A 21,346-nucleotide genomic window follows, 5' to 3' on the forward strand; every position below is an offset into this window, starting at 1 on the left:
TGTACTTATAAAGTAAATATATGTCTAATAAAATAATTGTTTCAATAACACCATTTGTTTTCATAATCTACCATTTTCAAAGTTTCATGTTTTCAATTCATAGTCAAGTAAAAATAATTAATATTAGAATTAAATACTTATCTGTGCTAATTGTTCCAGTTGATAAATCCTCTATAAAACTTGTGGTATAAGGTCAAAAGCAAGTACTCCTCCATTGTCGAAGCGATATAAATTTTAATGAACTGTTTATTCCAGGAATGTTCACAAAATTACAAATCTAACTAACACTTTCGAGGAGTAATCTTGATTGAAGTAAAGTAGAGAGTATACTTCAAACATTAATCATTCTGAAATATTGTAATGATAAAATTTTATTGCAAAGTTTTTACTATACTTCATAGAATCTATTTTTTATTATAAATTTCAAATGTTAAAATATGAAATATCATATTTATAGTTGAAACCACAGGAGCAGGTTTTAACTACGGCATTTAATAATAAAAATTTACACTAGCAGTTATTCATCTAAAATTAATAAATCATCATTAACTTGATATATTTGTTATCATAATCGTCATCTATGCATTTAGATGACGATTATGATAACAAATTTAATTTAATATAATTTTTTAAAAGAGATAGATTGAAAAATGTTATATCAATAGGTGAATGATAAAGCACGATTGTTTTTCTTGGAATTATAGTGTTCATTTTGTCATTTAAAAATTAAACTTATTTATTAGATTATTTATTTTGTTAAAATAATTCCTAAAATTATTTTACATAGTAAAATCATTATTAAAATCTATTTACCTAAATGCATATATGTACATATATGTCTGCTTAATATAATAATTTGAACTGCCACTGGTTATAAAAAACTTTCCAACATTCTAAAATTTTGTACAAAAATATAATTGACTCCCTTAAGCCTTATTTATATATGATAGATAAATATACCTATGGTATAATATTACAAAGACTCTTGACCCTAGACCCTCTTTTTACCATAAGTTTTCTTCGACTCATTTTGCTGTCTGCGTTTATTTGCCAAAAACATAGCCCAGAAAAAGCCAATCAAATTTACAACCAAAACTCGCAACTGTAAAACAAAAATAAAACATTCAAAACTGATTCTGAAAATCATTATCATGTACATTTAATCTACTGACCATAGGTGGAACAAATTTAATATTTATAAATACTAGTAGTGATAGGTATCTCCAATTCGCTTGAAGCACAGGCCAAAATAAATGCATGAGCTGATTATAAGCTAACCCATGAGATTTACCCTAAAAATAATTTAGCATTTGAATTATAATTTAATATACATTGCTTCCTATTACTGAATCAAGATATACCTCAAACCTGGCTAATGTGTATAAGGAAAGTATTTGGAAGAATGGAGTGTATAATAATCGTTCTATTAGAAATTTTGTAATAATTCGTCCGTTTGATCCATTTGCTGGCAGTATATCTTCAAGACATTTGTAGAATATATGAGGTACAGGCCCACCAAACAATAATCTATAAAATTAAATAATAATAAATAATAATAATAAAATCATTTTCTTAAATTACTGTTCCCTACAAATTTATTGAATTAATAATCAGTTTAATAAATTAAATAAAATATTTATATCATACAAATGAAGAGGTTTTGATTAGTCTGCATTTATTCACTTAGTTAACTCAATAAAATTCCTAATACAAAATTTAATCTTATTTAAATTTTCATTAAAATGTAACCATATTCTTATTACAATTATAAGGTTTTGTCAAATAACATTATTAAATTATTACTTTTAGAGATTTTATAGAGTTAAGTTAATCAAATGATTAAATACAGACTAATCAAAACCTCCTAATTTGTTAATTCATTAAACTATATAAACTTTTGAAAATTATATCATAAATATATATAATAACATAATAAAAACTACTTCAATATATAGAAATAAAGAAATGATGCTTCATATTTATTAAGAACAGATAACTATTCAAATTAAAAATAAATTTGATTGAAATAATTTTAGGATTATTTATAGTTATAATTTCATTATACTTAATAATGTAACTCTGTAAATGCTGTATTTTTATTAAGATAGAAAAATGTAAAGAATAATCAATTAAGGTACCAATTAAATTTAAATTTCTATTTATAAATGGTTGTTTCTAATGAAACACAAATATGTTTTGCACATGTAAAGAAACGCTTTCAGAAGATCAGGAATTATTAGACTAACATGTAATTACCCATTAATCTTTATTTTTTTTAACTTATATCTGTAAAAAATAAAGTAAATTACACAATTACCCAAATAGTCCAAATGATCCTATGCTTTCAAAACTTATATTTCTATTACCAGCTACCAACTGCGATGCTAAATTTCCAGAAGAAGCTATAACAGCACTAAAATGTTTAAAGTGAATTATTATATATTTAAAAAAAAGAAATATTGCATTCATAAATATGTTATACTTACCTTGATACTGATTTTGTAATTAATGGATGATTGAACAACTGTTCAAGATACCATCCTAGGAAATTATAGACTGGTTTCGATAAAGACATCTTGGACGTTTTCTATAAATGAGAATAAACAGCAATTGATTAATTTTTCAATAAAGCACATTGATGAACTGATTTGATTATTTACTACATGATATATTATACACACATATTATTAATAATATTGTTGTATTGTTTATAAAACTTTCAATTGAATTTTTATAGGTATTTTAAACATTTAGTGTACAATAATGTGTATCGATTCATTATATAAAAGTGGTAAATTCATATATTATGATTAAATAGAGCCCAATAAATTCATAAAAATTAGATAAAAGATTCACAAATAAAATAAATAATATCACGTTAAGAAAAACCTGTATATGGTTACAGGAATGAGAAAGAGTTGAGTAAAATTGTGAGAGCCGTAAAGAAAAATTTTCATAATAGAACACAATAGATTATAATCAACAGCGCTCAAGTAATAATTAAAATATGAAAAAGTATAATAAATATTAATAATAAATACAATACATCTTTGTTAATATCAAGTATATGTTGAAAACCTTTTTGTATATTAATTTTAAGTACTTAAGATATTGAATAATTATTTTTAACAAGCATGAAAATAAGAAAAAACAGAACCATGAAATAATTTACGAATTGTAAGTTCTAGTTTAATTATGGGGTTTCTGACTTACATTTCAAGACTTTAAATTTATACTTCATTTATTTCTTACCGTAATAAATAAGAACACAAAATCAACTTCTTGGAAATTAACAATAACAAATTATACAATTTTTATTCTTAATTAATGGAAGTCATTAACTTCAAGTTGAAATTTGTTTTGTACAATTGTAAAATTTGTATTTGTTAATACTTATTAACACTTTATTATTAAATTAAATAAATGACATTACCGAAAGCTTTTCTAATTTAATCACGATATATTATTATTTCCACAGAAGCACGGAAAATATAGAATTGTTATTTTATGTACTTTGATACCAAGGCATTTTTGAGATTGCAAGTTATCAATATGCAAGGTCATGATAATGTTCAAAGTTTGTTTTTGTTTAAATAATTGCAAACTTACCTTAAAAATTTACATACAGTTGATACGTACTTCTTGAACTTTCTGTTTTTTTTAATATATAATCCACTTTACGATTACTCTACCGAGCACATATTTTTTAATTATTTATTATCAAATGATGAAAAGGGAAAGTTTGCAGAATGAAAACTGACACTTGCAGAAGTTGACAAACGTGGTGACCATATTTGCGTTTGACAGGCAGGGGTGGTAAACCCAAAACCTTAACCTGGACAATAATAAAATATAATATATGCATATTATGTTATAATATATTCATATTAAATTCATGGGGTCATCTAATTACTTACTTACATTTACATATTAAAAATGCAATTTGTGTCCATCAATAAAATCGTTAAATTCATTGATACATTTCAATGACAATCTGATTGATCCAATCAAGGTAAAGTCGTCTTGCTTCTTGTCTATTTCTCCAATTCCTTGATATATCACATTTTTCGATATATAAGTACATAAGGCTCTCAAAAACCATCTATCCAGAAGAAGTAAAACAGTATAAGCATTGTGCTTGAGACCTACTTTTTGACTTTCCTTGCTATTCTTTTATCACATGGTATATTGCCTGGGGTTACTAAGAACAAATATCTAAAATTTGATCTACAAAAAAAAACAATAGGAGTAATTGAAGCAAATTCACCTCTATGAATCTTTTTAATTTCCTTGCTATTCTTTTATCATATGGTATATTGCCTTGGTCACTAAGTACAAGTATCCAAAACTGAATCTACAAAAAAAAGCAAGAAGAGCAATTGAAGGAGGTTCACCTACATAACCCTTTTTTCTTTCCTTGCTATTCTTTAAGTCATTAAGCACAAGTACCCAACATTGGATCTACAAAAAAAGACAATAAAAGCAATTGAAAGAAATTCATCTCAACAAACCTTTTTTAATTTCCTTGCTAATCTTTTATCATATGATATATTGCTTGCGGTCACTAAGAACAAGTATCCAAAATTAGATCTACAAAAAAAAACAACAAGAGCAATTGAAAGAGATTCACCTCAATTACCTTTTTTACTTTCCTTGCTATTCTCTTGTCATATGGTATATTGCCCGGGGTTACTAAGAACAAGTATCCAAAATTGGATTTACTAAAGTAGATAACAAGAGCAATTCAAAGAACTTTACCTCAATAACCTTTTTTACTTTCCTTGCTATTCTTTTATCTTATGGCATATTACCTGGGTCACTAAGCACAAGTATCCAAAATTGAATCTAAAACGCTATAAAAGCAATTGAAGGAGCTTCACCAGTTTACCACAATAACCTTTTTTACTTTCCTTGCTATTCCTTTATCATATGCTATATTGCCTGGGGTCACTAAGCACAAGTATCCAAAATTGGATCTAAAGAAAAGGTAATAAGAGCAATTGAAGGAGTTTTACCTAAATAACCCTTTTTTCTTTTTTTGCTATTCTTTTATCATAAGGTATATTGCATGGGGTCACTAAGCACAAGTATCCAAAATTGGATCTACAAAAAAGGCAATAAGAGCAATTGAAGGAGCTTCACCTCAAAAAGCCTTTTTTCTTTCCTTGCTATTCTATTATAATATGGTATATTGCCTGAGATTACTAAGAACAATTGTTAAGTTAAGTATCCAAAATTGTATCTACAAAATAGGCAATAAGAGCAATTGAGGAACTTCACCTCAATAACCTATTTGAATTTCCTTGCTATTCTTTTATCATATGCTATATTGCCTGGGGTTACTATGCTCAAGTATCCAAAATTGGATCTACAAACAAGCAATAAGAGCAAATGAAGGAACTTCACCTCAATAACCTGCTTGCAGGCCTTTATTCCAGAAATAGATTTTTTGCCATTTGGTAATAATAGATTATGGTTCATGTAGACAAATTAAACCAAAATTTGAGAAGTGACATTCTTGGCCATAAAACTAGAAACAGAAATGCTTATTTCCACAAATCAGTCTGGAACCTTCACCATAATGACATAGTGATTTGTAATTTGTAATAAGCTTCCCAAGAAGTGGAAATGCAGAAACAAATATAATTTTAAAACATTTGTGAAAAGTAATTTACTGAATAATCCATATTTTGAATAATTGTAACATTAGAATTACAATAAACCCCACAATAACACGGTTTTTATATAACTCAGAGCTGAAATTGGGCAGGCTTCCTATATTGGTGTACTTATGGATCCAAACTAAAATATAAAAATAGGACTGTCCTGCTTTTCTTAATATTTCAGAAAAGTAAAACTATCCTTATAAGAATTTTGATATGAATTTATTAGTTGATATATGAATTAATTATATCTATCTGTAGTTTGATGAACCCAACTGATATAGTTAGTTAATTTTGTATAAATTCCGAATTTGCCTCTTCTTCCACAACCTTCACCGAAACTAGTTATCCCTGTAAGTCAAATATATTAGAAGAATATAAAATAATTAAAAAACAACTGTGTTCATAAAGATTACCATAAATGAACCATTTGCCATCAGGCGCTTTACAGACGAGAGGTCCTCCTGAATCACCAGCACATGAATCTCTGGTACCTCCGCGAGTGCCCCCACAAAACATGTTTCGCGTGATGTGATACTCGCTATATGCTCGATGGCATTCTCTATCTGGTATAATTGATATCTAAAAATGGTTAAATAGAAATATTAAGAAAAAAAATTAATCATTGTTTTCAAGAACAGAAAGATTTTAATAAGGAATTTTATGTTTTCTCGACGCTTCAAGCCGATCTGAATCATTTAAAACTAAACTGGGCTGAGTATCTATGTGGTGTCTCTTATATTCTAATGAATCAATAATTTAGTAAATAAATAATGAATTGTATTACCTGAGCTTCGTGTAACACATTAGTTCCCTTATGGTGATTTATATTCGCTTTTCCCCATCCAGTTATGGCACACATCAGGTTGTCTAAATTTCCAGTAATTTTTTGCCCATACTGAATATTGGGCAAACAAGCAAAACCGACGCTATCACTGTCCAAAACTGTTGGCAATCTAAAATTAACCAGAAAGAATAGTCGGATGAGAATTTTTTATTGATGCAGCAACAAGAGCCAGTTCCACTTGGTAAAATGTTGCTATCTATAATTCCGAGTGAAAACCGATGCAACTACTGCCTCTGATACAATGTCCATAGCTCTGACCACTAGGTCAATGATCAATAAAAAATACAAATCTTTTCTTACCTCAGTAATGCAATATCATTATCAACAGTTTCTGGATCGTATGATGGGTGAAGAAACGAGTCCCTTATCTTAAATTCCATTTCAGGACCTTCTCGTCTCGACAAGTCATGTTCGCGAATTCTTGCATAAAGACGCCTTTGTAGAAAAATAATACTTATTACGACTGCATTGCAATTAAAAATATTTTATTAAATTGAACAATTTTTTTTAAATTATTGACTGAGCAGAATATTTATTATTTCTTTCTCACTGTACCTCCTTACACAATGTGCAGCAGTTAAAATCCAACGTGGTGCGATCAAGGTTCCTCCACAAAAAGGTTCCTAAAATTGAAATTTGATATAAAGTTATTATTTTTTATGATTATAGTTTCTACAAAATATCTACAGATATATGTATTATGTATAAAAAAAAACAAATATTTTAAAAAATTTTCAAATTGCACTGGTTTTCTGAGATGAAACAATAAGGCTAGAACTTTGCATTATATATTACCAACCAGCACTTTAAGTCCGCCTATTAGGAATTATCACATTAATGTTTTATGAGATATTTATATCTTTATACAACTATAAATAAGTGCTGTAAAAGTAAAACCAATAAAATAATTCTTTTAAGTTTACCTTGTGTCTATTAAGTAGTAGAACTTGCCATGGCCACTTGCCACTTCGCGCCGGCCTGCCTCCAATAATTCTTAACAGAAACCACATGTCGTGATTACCAGGACTATTGGATGACTCCTTATTAGAATTTCTACTATTTTGACTTCCTTTATAACTTTTACCATTTCTTAAGTAGCTAATATCATTTTTATTTCTGTTGAAGTTATTTTTCTTGTTGTTGTCCATCAGAACACCACATATATCTGCTACATTTTCCAGGACTCTCGATGGATTCTCTGAGGATGGAAGATATATTGTTATTTTGAATAAAAGATAGTAAATGCATCACCTAAGATATATATTGGTCAAACCCTGGCCATTGCATTCTTTATAAATTATTCTAATTAGAATATATGTAGGTAACTATAATATCATATTCAAGAATATTATATCATATTATACTAAAGCATTATTCATAATTATAGCATAGGTATTTTTTTTAAAAAAGAAGTAAGATTTTGCCAAAATAATAATGTCTTCCTTTTGACCTCACATAATTTATGGATGTCGCCTTCAAGAAGAGTCTCCAGCCAACATGGTGACCAGACCAGACTATTAATAAGTACGCATTCAGATTCAAGTATGTATTCTCATGTGACACAACATCAGGAAGAAATAATATGAACTCGCAAAACACTCGGGTCATTAAAGTTACGGAACGAGAAAGTAAAAGTTCATTCATAATGCATTTATATGCGTTTATAAACTTTCTTAAGTATTCATCACATGAAAAACATCCGTACTTAAATTGTATTATTAAATAAAGTAGTTAAACAAACAATTTATCACTGAGAGTTTACACAGTTATATTGGAAGAATGATGAATTTCAACTTTTCCTTAGTTTTTTGTCCACGTGTAGAAATCTTTTTCGACAATTTAATATCCTTACAGTATTTCTGTATATTTTTGCTAAGGAACTGTCTATTAATTCGTGAGGCTTAAAAAAAGTATAGAGATTTGAGAAAAAATTAAGAAATACAAAGTTGTGAAAGGGAGGTGTTGTAAGTAGTAAGATATCACGTTTATTTACCCGAATTTAAAAAATGATCCAAAATTTTTCAAAACTAATCCAAAAACTTTACGCTTTGTTCTAGATACTTAAAACACATGTGGTGTTTGGTGAAGGAGGAAGGTAATTTTAAACATCACCACGTGGAGGAAGATTTCAAATCCAAAGGGTCCAAAATTCTTTAGAAATCCATTAAATAATTACTGGTCGCCTCCAAATCAATTCATAAAGCATAATCTTGAACTCTTTAACTTAATTTCAATATCAAATTGATATTACAAAACAAAAAAATTGTCTATAAAAGTACCTAAGGAGCGTCCATTAATCACGTGAGGATTTTAGAAGAAGGGAGGATTTGCCAAAATATCACGTGTAGGGGTATAGTAAGATGTCACGTGTATTTATTTGTCACCAGATTTTTAATAAAAAAATCTGAACATTTTCGAAAAAAATCAAAAATGTTACAATTTTTCTTGTAACTTAAAACACAGGTGATGTTTGGTAAAGGAAAGGTTAGGGTAATTTTGTATATCATAACGTTACACCAAGGAGGAGAAAAGGTCCAAAAATCCTAAAAAAATGGAATAGATGGATGATCTATTTTCAAACTTACATCTTCTTTTAACACGATTGACTGCGTAGGTGTACAAATTTTAAATTTACTAGCATTGTAAGTTAAAAATCTATTAAGCATCAATTTATAGAAAGTCTTTTGAAAAAATTAAAGCACTATTTTTTAGTTAGATAAGGAAAAACTAGATAAAATTGAAAACAATTCCATGCCAACAGTTTTTTTTTTTTTTTTTTTTTTTTTTTTTTTTTTTTTTTTTTTTTTTTTTTTTTTTTTTTTTTTTTTTTATTTTGGCCTCGCTTACTCTGAGCATTTAGCCACCTACAACATTTTTTTTTAGTTACAATTCTAATTTTTATATCATTTTCAATCTATTTTATGTATCCTATTCTATATTCTTCTTAATTTTTCTTCTTCTTCTTATTTTCTTCAATTCTTGTTCTTTTTCAAATTTCTAATTCAGCTTCATACCATTCTTTTCTTCATTCTTTTCTTCATTATTTTTTCAAGTTCCAATATTCCTCTATTGATTTCAAATTAACTACACATATTATTTTTTCATAAATTCTATGTCATTGACAGGATTTGATCCGAAGACCCCTGTCGTGTGAATCGAACACGCTACCAAAGAGCTATGCTCGCCACTGCCAACAGTTGAACACTGTCCGTTAGAAATATTTTGAATGAAACGACTTTGAATTTGATTTTTCATTATTTAGCGATAAATAGAAAATTCGGGACATTTTTTAGGTTTTTGTCAAATATCTCACAAATTTTATATAAAGCACTCTTCTTCAGTTAGATAAGGAGAAACTAGATAAAATTTACTACCATGCCAACATTTGCACACTGTCCGGTAGAAATATTTTGAATAAAACGGCTTTGAATTTGATTTTTCATTATTTAGTAATTTCTATATCAAACAATAATTTAGCTTACCTGTTCCTTTATTTCGTTTGCTTAAATTTAATTTTTTGCTTATGTATTTTTCGCAAACTGTTCCTTCAACGAAGCAGTAGGCTGATTGTCGTATGTATGGAGCTGAACCACATATTGAATGCCTTTTACATTTCCTGAAAAATATTTAAAATGTATAAATGATTGAAGCATAAACACTACATTGATTATCAAAAATAATTGGAAATTATAAAGACAAAATACATCAGGAAAACTTCATTTTTCCATATGTGTCAACATATGGACGCACCCCTTCTGCAAAAAGAGTGCCTCCTGCACGACGTCATCGAAGGTAAAATAGAAGAAATGAAAGGAATGGGAAGAAGAAGAATGCAGACGATTGACGACTTACGCGAGAAGAGAAAATACAGGGAACTTATCCTATCGTATACTATCAAACTTTCTTCACAACTTCTATCCTACATAATTTCAATCCAACAAATCAAATAACAATTCTATGTCAGTGCCAGGACTCGAACCGAGTATCCATGGCTTGTGAAAAGAGAAAATACAGGAAACTTATACTATCTTATACGATCAAGCTTTCTTCACAACTGCTATCCTACATAATTTGAATCCAACAAATCAAATAACAATTCTATGTCAGTGCCAGGACTCGAACCGAGTATCCCTGGCTTGTGAGTAAGGTAAGCTACTGGCAATTTCATGTGATTATCAGCGAATTAGAACATATTGGAAAATATATATCTAGTAAATCTTTAACTCTTATCGTATCTTTTTATTTTATTACTTCATCGTACTCTTGCAATAGTATTTTTAGAATAATTTAAACTATTATAATTGAACATTCAAAACAATTTTTAAATATTTGTACTTCAAAACGTTATCTTAATCAGTTCAGTAGTGAAACGTATAAAGCTGATAAAAATAAAGTGAATTTCAAATATGCTATCTATTTCACATTTAAATTGTTGGGTTTCTTTAGTGAAATGTGCTTCCATCTTTATATGTAGAAATTGTGTCTTAATTATAATATTAAATCATATATTTGCCACCTATGAAAAAAACAATCAAGAATCCAATATAAAAATTAGGTATAAGGAGGTTCAAGAAAAATCTCCCCAGAGTCCTCGTTTAAGAAAGTAGAAGTATCTCACTGGAGATCTACTACGCAAAAGAGTGATAAATTAAATTATAATTGATTATGGATTTAAACTTTGTTGTTATATTTATTTTGAACAAGCAATGATTTTATTTGGTCGGTACATGACGTAGAATGCTTTACAATGAAAGATTCAAGATCAAAGTTAGATTTTTGAAGATAAAAGAAAGAAATTTGTTTTAATGACTATAAATATTATAATAATAATATTTTACCTCATTCGTTTCGTCCTACAATGTCTCGAACAAGGAGTCCACTTTGTCCACCTACCATACCCTCGATATCCTTCCTTTTTTGTATCTCTCTTAATCAACTGTCTGCCATCAGAATTTTTTAAATTTAATTCATTTTTATACGAATGTTGATCCTTATTCGATGCCATTTCAGCATCTTCACCAAACAATGAACATTCTTCATCATTTAAAGTTTTGTTTCCATTTTTACAGGATTTTCTTTTTAAGTAGACAAAGTTCACGTCGTCCTCCCAAATATCATCTTCTGAGTTGGATGGATAAGAGTCATGGTTGTCTTCTATGAATATTATTTCAGTTTTGCTATTTAATACTGTTTCTTCATTATCTATTATAGTGTCCGTATACTGGAAATAAATAAAAATTGAGTTAATATAAAGATTAGTTTCAAAAGAACACTGCCATATATTAAAATAATAAAATTTGGACTAGTTTCGTTAAAAAAGATTAGTAAATTTAGTACATATTCTACAGAGGTGTGTATATAACTATATATTTATTTATTTATTTATTATTGTACTATTGACCTATTTTTCCTAAAATATAGACTAATTTATCATTAGACCTTTCTTTATTGTAAAAATATTTTCCATAAATTAAAAACAATTAGCATAGTTGAGGCAGAGATGAAACTAGTGCATTTCAGAAGACAGTCTTTCACTTCATAGTTGCAACCATAATTTTTTTTCATATTTGAAGAAAATAGATTCAATGATCGAATCAAAACGAAAATAAATTAATTTGGCAAAATTATATATGACTGATATATGATAATTATTATATACTGTAATTATTAATCTATTATCGATATTAATATGAAGATTTTAGTTGACTACAGGGTTAAGGAAAGCAAACAGCATTTTTATTGCATGATAAATGTAGTTGATTTTTTATTTTAAACACAAAATATGGTATTTATTATTCAAAATCTGAGAAAATCTCGAAAATATTTTATATCAACATTGTGTTAAAAAATTATTTAAATATTGTTCAACGTGATCTCAAAATATGCATTCTTTAATTCTAATATGCATTTTTTATAGTATATCATATTTAAATATATTTTTATTATTTATTTAACTATTATAATAATGATTAATAGTATTTATATATTAATAATAATTTAATTACTCACATTATAAAACGATATAACTCGAAACAAAGGTATTAAGTCATCTATTAAATTATTTAATATAAGCCGAGATATTCATATACACACGTGTATATCATACTATCATTATTCAAACATAATATCATATTATTATATTTGTTTAAATTTTAGTCAATAATATAAAATAATTTTCACATTAGATATTAGAACATATATAACTTGAAGCTTCATATTAGAAGGTTATACAAATTAAACGTTAATCTAGACATTATAAAATGCAATTTAATTTATTTATGCAAATGTGACTGTAAATTCTAACTAAATTACTCAAGGCAAGTGATCAGGACGTATAAAAAATAAAAATTAAAAGAAATTGTTATTGATATATTTATCTGTTTTTTTTTTCAAAAAATTCCAACATAACTCAACTTTTAATTAAATTTGTTGATCTCAAGTTTTTATTCAATTTTAGTTTAATTTTTTAAATTAAATTTACAATTTCAAAAGTAAGATTGTTATAAAAAAAAGATTGTTGTAAAAAAAATTGTTGTAAAAGTAAGATTTGTGAGTTCCACTGAAGAAGAGTTAGGTTGGGACTCTAAACGTATGAAATGATTATTAATACTAATAATATTTATTTTATAGTATTAGTTCAATTTTAAAAATAAATATACAGGTTTATTTTACATTTTCTTCTTATTATTTGAAAATATATTTGAGTGTTTTATCCACTGATGAAGAGTCAAACTGGCACTCTTAATGCAAATAAGATTTTTGAATTTTTTTAAAACATATTGAGAAGAAAATTGCATGGATGCTCGTATAAAAATATTTTTGGTTTACGCCATATAAAATATTATATATATATATATATATATATACTAGCTGACGCGGCAAACGTTGTTTTACCATACAAAGTATTTGCAAACAATTTCTAGAGTATTGTAAGTGCCAAGGGATGTGTTGTATAAATGGTATAGACAATATGGTATTATAAAAATATTTTACATTTGACGTATGAAGCGTCGTGCATTGTTTCCCTTTAAATTAATTAAATTTTGAACTTAAATTGTAAAGTTTCTACGCGTTTTTGAAAAATATTCTCACGTTTTGCACAATCTCTGGATTGGCACAAATATTTCAAGATTAAAACTGGGAAGATCGGTTCAGCAGTTTTCGAGTTTTAGCGGATCTAATATAATTTCGAGCTCCATTTTTATATATATATATATATATATATATATATATAGGATATATATATATATATATACATAAATATTAATATTAGTATACTTGTGTATTTATGGCATATTGTGTCAGTTATGATTGTCCCCGTTACATAAAATATATATAACTATAAATTAACGCCTCTTAAACTAAATCCTTATTAGGATTTACACGTACGCACTGTTTGTAAGTTATCACATGATACACCTTTACATATATATATATATATATATATATACATATATGGATATTTGAATTCTTCGAAAGCGTAAGTTAATATGAATAAGCTTTAATACATTTTGATCAGTCTAGACAGACAATATAAAACACATAAATAATAAATCAATTAATATACGATGTGTATAAAAAATAACCGTATCATTATTTGCATGCAAATAAATAATGTGCACATTGTATTATGTTACACATGATGATATATCGATATATGGGCATATCCTAATATATATACATATTTTAAGTCACATATAGCTAACGGTAATGAACAAAATTAAATAATATGTGTATATATATATTATATATATGTGCATATATTATGTATATGAATATATGATTGTGTATAAATGTATAAATATAAACCTAAATCAAAATTTAATTTTTGATCAAACAACAAATCCCAAAAATAATATATAATTAAGCATAAAATAAACAGGTAATATATAAATTAATAAACAAAAAAGATTAAAACAAAGTGAGTGTTCACCCTGACTTCATCATTCGGCATAAAAGAACTAATAGAGACAAAGAACTATTAAAATATAAAAAACTACAAAATCGAATAATTAATTTCTGTTAATTTAACATATATAGAAACTAACTAAAAATTAGCATATATAATACAAATAACAAAAGCTATTTATTTTTAAGTAATAATATTTGTGATTTTTTTTTCTCTATTGCGTTTTTAAAATAAGCCACAAATTAAAATTTTTCAATAATTAAACAAATTGATTTGAAATTTTTAGTATTTGAAAACTTTTTACTTTTTAGTAAATTTTGAATCGGTTAAAGCATTTTTGATATATTAGTCACTGTCAGTTAAAAACAAATAGATAGCGATTTTAAAAACTGTACTTTTTCACAATATTAATAAAAATGGTATTATAAAATTTCTTCTTATGAAGTTTCTTAATTCGTATTTTTGATTAATAAATCTTAGCAAGTACGTAGAATACATACATTTGATAAATATTAAAATTAAATTAAAAGTGTAGTCGCAAAATTAAATATAATGTGAAGTTTTTTTTATAGTGATATGTATTTCTAGAGCGGCCTCACAAATAAATAATTTTTCAAATATTCCTTAAATTAAAATCATTTACACGACATTCATAACCGATTACTTTAATTTTTTTTACTGTCCTTATCAAATACAGATTTTGTTCCTGATGATGGAGCATAATTAGTTTCAAAATGTTGCAAATAAACACCACCATCTGAGAATTATTTATTTATTATTTAGGATTAATTGTTCGGTAATATTGTTTAAGACTAATAACAATATATATCTAACAATTAGTCCTACATAATACACAAATAGTTCTTTGATGGTGGTATGTATTTGCAACATTTGGGAACAAATTATGAAACTAGTTATTGGAAATGTTTCGGTATATATTATTATTATTATTATACCCACATATATATACATATATACATATCATCAAACTCGATCATCAATATATTATCTAATTGTGTTAATTATATTCTATTCCGAGAATAATAAATTTCTAGATACTTTTTTTCACACATTTATAGATAAATGTATGTATATGCAACAGAATATATAATGAAATTAATCAGATAAATCCCAAATATCAAAGATCAAATAACAATACTGATTTATTAAATAATGAAAATTAAAAAAATAATTTGTATTTTTAAGTAACTTGGTTTTTATATATATTAGACTAATTATTATTTCATTTTAAAAGAAGAATCGCATAAAAGAAACAATTTGTTAAACGAAGAGATTAAAGCTTAAAGAAAGCTTCAAAAACTATAATTGATGTTAAAACTATTTTATCTTATAACAAAATGCTGACTTTGTGTTAAAACTATTTTATCTTATAACAAGATCCTGAATAATATAGTTTTTAAACCAATTTAGATAACTCGTATGTGATTTTGGGGTAGCACAAGCAAAATCAACATAAATCTTTTGCAAATTTTTTAAAATAAAATGTTATAAAAAATATTAGGAGCGCCAACATATATTCCAAATGAGCTAATTTACCAAGGAACTTATATCAAAGAAGTTGCAATCAAATACAAAAGAAGACTAAAAGTCATCAAAATTAATATATGAAATGGGCATTAAACATGTTTTATTGAGCGTATGACATTTTCTTTGGAGAAATTGACTAACAAAAACTTTTATGAATGATATGAAAATTAAATACATAAATACACACACACACACACACATATATATATAAATATATATAATATATAGAAAAACTCTATCAAAATATTCCACCATCTGAAAAAACCTCTCGCTTTGTATATATATATATTATATATATATACAAAGCGAGAGGTTTTTTCAGATGGTGGAATATTTTGATAGAGTTTTTCTTGAGCATCCATCCAATAATTAAAATAATTTTAGTGAAAAAAAAATATCTTTATTGTAAAACATTTCGGATCCTGATTCGACCCATCTTCAATGCTATTTTTTTTAAATATTTCTAACTTGTAACTTTGTAATCTTTTAATGTAGCAGTGAAGATGGTCAAATCTGAATCCGAAACGTTTTACACTAAAGACATTTTTCTTCACTAAAATTGTTTTAATTATTGAATAGATGCTCAGGAACAACTCTATCATATATATATATATATATATATATATATATATATATATATCCAGAGCTGTGCATGTGTGTCTGTTGACATTGCTCATAATTTTAGGAGTAATTTGGTATTCGAATTCAATTAAGGTATTTAATTTCCTGCAATTATATGCAAAGTATGTAATAATTACAATCTCACCTGCAAACACACACACACCTATATATATATATATATATATATATAAATATATATATATATATATATATATATATATATAAGTAAAATAAAGTCATACTTACATTACTTATATCCAATAGTCTTACAGCTTTTACCAGTACTGCATAAATCACACACGAATATATAATTTTGTACATTTCTATATATTTAAAATCACACTATATACACACACATGCACTTAATTATTTATGTATATATGAATATATATATATATATATATATATATATATATATACGTATATATATATATATATACATATAAATTTATATTCATATATAAATATACATATATATTTTTTATAAATTTGTATAGGTAAATATGTTTATAACATTGCCCTATAAATTTTATTGATTTTAAATTTGTTTGTACATATACATATGCACATTTACAAATTGATATAGGTACGCAAGAATGTATTGATGATTTTTATTTGCCTATATTTATATTGTGAAATGCATGGTTAGGTTTTATTACTATTAACCTATTTAAAAATATTTGCTTACTATATGTACATACAAACAATATATATAAATATATATATATATATATATATATATATATATATATATGTGTGTGTACATATTTCTTTCAATTAGCAATTGGTATCAGATTGTTGGGTTAAAGATCATACAATATAAATGAAAATATATGCTTGTTTATATTTCATTGTTTATTTTGTGTGAGATTATTAATAAATATTAATTAAAAGTTGAAATATTTCTCGACCTTTAGTCCCAAAAAAATCGCAAAGTAAATAATAAAAAAAAATTTCGAATAAAGTTCTATAATATTTTTGAAAAATATATGCATATAAAATTATATATACATATTTATACATGAATCTATCTACATATATATGAATATTTATATATGTATATTTTATTAAATAAAAATAATTTCACTTCACTTTTTATTAAATAAATCGAATTAAATTCACTAAATTGAGCACTTTTTTATCACTTATCCAAAAAGCATAATTTATTTTCCAATAATTTACATTATTTGTTTATCCCATGTGCACTCCTTGATCACTTTTTTGACACTGAACAAATATATGTATAAACGCAACATTTGAATTCACATGTGTTCGCTCATACGACTAACCTATCTTGACGGCCATATATATAGGTATATATATATATATATATATATATATATATATATATATGTATATATATATATATATATAGGTATATATATATATATATATATATATATATATATATATATATATTTATGATTTAAATTTTCTGAACTAAAAGCTTCTCTTTTTCCCAAAAAAATTGTTTAATTTTTCATTGTTTTCATGCTACGTTTTTAAGAAATAGAATTACTCATTCTTCAGGGACTATTATTAACAAACATTTTTTTTATATATTTATACACCTTTTAAACTATTTGAAAATTAAAACAATTCATTTTTTACTCTTAAAATTCAAAACTTTTCAAAATCCATAACAAAAGTATTTTCTTTGGTTGTGAGTTTGTCAGTTTTTTTGGTTATGAGGTTTTTAGGGGAAGGGGGGGTTTGACAAAAAAATACAAAATATCACGTGGGGGAGGAAGGGGTATAGTGAGACATCATGTGTATTTCTTTTTTAACTGTTTTTTTAAATCAAACATTTTCAAAAAAATTACTTCATTCAAAAATTTTACAGTTTTTTCACATAACTAAAAACACACGTGATGTTTGGCGGGGAAGGGGGAGTAATTTTGAATATCACCATGTATCACCAAAAGCAAGGGGGGTCCAAAAATCCTTAAAAACTCGCCCACGTGATTAATGGACGCCCCCTTACGATACGTTAAGGGCTTTGAAAGCTCTATTGAGGGAGGTCTATTGAGCTTTAATAAATTATTTTATAAATTTAAATAAAAATATTTACAATAATGAATTTACTTACTTTTTTATAAATATTTTATAATGAATTTAAATAATATGAATCAAATATAATTTTTTTTGAATAACATTTCAAACTTTATTTAATTTTAAATTAAATATTTTATAATAAATTTAAATAATATAAATAATTTTTTTTTGAACTTTATTTATACGTTATTTAATTGTTTTATAAGATTTTTATAAGTATTGTTATTGTCAAATAAGCTTCAACAGTTTTTTTTAAATTACACTCAACAAAAAATTAAAGTAAGAATTATACATAACAAATAAAAATCAGTTTTTTTAAATAGACATTTTTTTAAGCATCGTTGATAGATGATAATTTTCATATTTTCTCATAGGGTAAAATATGAATTTAAATTAATAATTTAACAACTATAAGTTTAAATAATATATCACAATGATAATATGATATTACAATGTTTGCAATATGTGTTATATTCACAGAAATGTCAGCGCCCTAATGATGTGAATTTTAGTTATCAATTGATTAAATATTATCATGTAGTTCATTATATTTATCTAGCACGATTTATTTTATTGGAATATTGCGACATTGTTGAAGATTAAAAGATTTTATGTATAAATATATATAGACAAAAGGTATCTCATCTGATTATCTACCTCAGACAATCAATATGATTATACAGACATCATATGTATATATATATATATATATATATATACATATAGACACACACACATATATATATATATATATACAATTATATATATGCATTAGAGCGGGTCGATTTGTATGGGTCAAAAAAACTCCCTTAGGCACACATGATTTTCGGATACTAGGGATCAAAATAAGATACTTTGCTGAGGAAACTATACTTCTAAAATGAATTTTGATGTCCCGTGAATTGACCCAAAATAAGGTTTAAAATTTGAAAAATTCCATTGTAACCCATTTAGAATGCCCTCATCAGGTCCAAATGTATGACCGACCCCCACTAACTTTGGAAGGACGATCCACCCATCCCATGGTTTACCCCCCGGGACAACCCCTGTGTGGTTTTTCAAAGTATAACCCTTATTTTTGAGTCAATGCACGGGTCATCAGAATTCATTATAGAGCTATGGTTTCTTCAGCAAAGTATCTTATTTTGATCCCTAGAATCAGAAAATCATATGTGCTAAAGAGACCTTACAATCGACCCGCCTCGATATACATACATAAATGTTATATCTATGATTTTATTATTCTGAATTAAAAAATCTCTGAAAAAAACATTTTCCCGACGAATTTTATTTAATGTTCCATAGAGCATAGAGGTATAATGAGATATCTTTTCCTTCAAGAACTGTTAAAAGATAGGAGTCTCTCAATATAAATACAACCATATGTTGGTTCTTTTCTTAATTTTCTTAATTTTGACTTAGCAAAGTGTTACATTTTAAGTGTTTGTATGAGATTTTTTTTGTTGGTGCTAAATTTTGAATCAACCACAAACCACAACGTTGAAAAATCTAAATATCATGTACTTAATATCTATATAATATATATAATTGTAGTTCTATATCATCTATATCATGAATATTTTGGTAAATATTCTCTTCATCAGTATAAACGGCTGGGAAAGTGCAATAGCAAAGTAAGATGAAAAAATAACTGTGTTATATATTTATATTTTAATTAGTTCTTCCCAAGTAATGAGTCAAATATAAATATAGGCCATGTCTTATACATCGTGTGACAGTATTTAGACTGGTAATAATATATTTTCATCTACTTATTTACTCTGATAAATTCTTACATTGCAAAATTAAAAAAAATAGTAAGTTGTTGATCAAATTCGAAGAAATTGTCCTGACCTGGCTCAGACATTTAGCCCCACACAATAATATTTTTATTATAAATAACATTTTAAATATACTATACAGGTTTTTACCAAAGATCAGACCATTCTAGAAAATCTACATAATCGAAACCTTCAATGACTGACCCATCGACTTTTGTGACTGAACAGTACCATTTACTTAGCGTTGATTGTTTTTATCTAATAGATTGAATAAATTAAATAAAAGCTTTTTATAGTTATTGTGAATCACCGCTTGTAAAATCGTGTTAAATAGGAATTTAATTCAAAGATTATTTCAGAATGTAAATTTGATGAAATGTTCAAAATTCAAAGTATGATTGATAAGCAAATGGGAGTTGGTGATTGACTATATATATAACCATTATATAGTAGAGTCTTGGATTTGTAAATATTTTGTAGAGCTTCGAACAAAGAATTCAAAAAGTAATAAAAAACAGAAACGATTTTCAAAAAACCATTTCTTTATTTATTTACTGTCGACGTTTCGGAACTAGGTACGTTCCATCTTCAGGACATCTGTCAAAAAACTCTTCAAGATCATGTTTCTTAATAAATTGCTACAATATATCACATCACAATTTAAAAATATTAAAAATTAAGCAAAATTAAGCAAAATGAAAGGAAAATCATTGGGTTGCTTTTAACTTAAAAGCAACTTTAAATTAAAAATGACTTTGACTGATGTTATTTGTTATTTTCGAGAAAGTTCATCGGATTATCACAGACATTTTCTAAAATCTATGAAATTCAGAGCGTTTTCTTGTCCCATGCCAGTTTTTCTTGTGACAGATTTCTGTAAAGTTTTTCTGGTAAGATGAGCAAGAATATTGCGCCAGATTTT

General features: G+C 26.1%; 2 protein-coding genes across 3 annotated transcripts in view; both read right to left on the minus strand.

Annotated features, from left to right (window-relative positions):
* Nucleotides 1-836: 836 nt before the first annotated feature.
* On the minus strand, nt 837-3,730 carry LOC113382769 (peroxisomal membrane protein 2-like). Of its 2 annotated transcripts, XM_026621000.1 has the most exons (7): nt 3,610-3,730; nt 2,487-2,587; nt 2,318-2,413; nt 1,362-1,527; nt 1,173-1,292; nt 961-1,102; nt 837-893 (listed from the first exon to the last, which is right to left on the minus strand). In XM_026621000.1, exons 2-6 carry the CDS (start codon nt 2,573-2,575, stop codon nt 992-994), a joined length of 582 nt encoding a protein of 193 aa, XP_026476785.1. In that variant the 5' UTR covers nt 2,576-2,587; nt 3,610-3,730; the 3' UTR covers nt 837-893; nt 961-991. The 2 variants fall into 2 exon arrangements, with proteins under 2 accessions (XP_026476785.1, XP_026476784.1); XM_026620999.1 differs by having other exon boundaries at nt 843-1,102.
* Nucleotides 3,731-5,891: 2,161 nt separating this feature from the next.
* The window catches only part of LOC113382767 (vitamin K-dependent protein C-like), a 57,719-nt gene continuing 42,264 nt past the window's right edge, over nt 5,892-21,346 (minus strand). The window contains exons 2-9 of the mRNA XM_026620997.1: nt 11,349-11,731; nt 9,993-10,126; nt 7,434-7,708; nt 7,066-7,133; nt 6,811-6,945; nt 6,451-6,619; nt 6,080-6,245; nt 5,892-6,014 (exon numbers count right to left, since the gene is read on the minus strand). Coding sequence (XP_026476782.1) covers nt 5,905-6,014; nt 6,080-6,245; nt 6,451-6,619; nt 6,811-6,945; nt 7,066-7,133; nt 7,434-7,708; nt 9,993-10,126; nt 11,349-11,515 — 1,224 coding nt within the window. The 5' untranslated portion in view covers nt 11,516-11,731 and the 3' untranslated portion in view covers nt 5,892-5,904. The remainder of the gene's footprint in view (nt 6,015-6,079; nt 6,246-6,450; nt 6,620-6,810; nt 6,946-7,065; nt 7,134-7,433; nt 7,709-9,992; nt 10,127-11,348; nt 11,732-21,346) is intronic.

This window comes from Ctenocephalides felis, unplaced genomic scaffold (genome assembly GCF_003426905.1).
Source record: "Ctenocephalides felis isolate EL2017-DRISC unplaced genomic scaffold, ASM342690v1 CF-g0.4_SCAFFOLD_03570, whole genome shotgun sequence".
Taxonomy (NCBI): domain Eukaryota; kingdom Metazoa; phylum Arthropoda; class Insecta; order Siphonaptera; family Pulicidae; genus Ctenocephalides; species Ctenocephalides felis.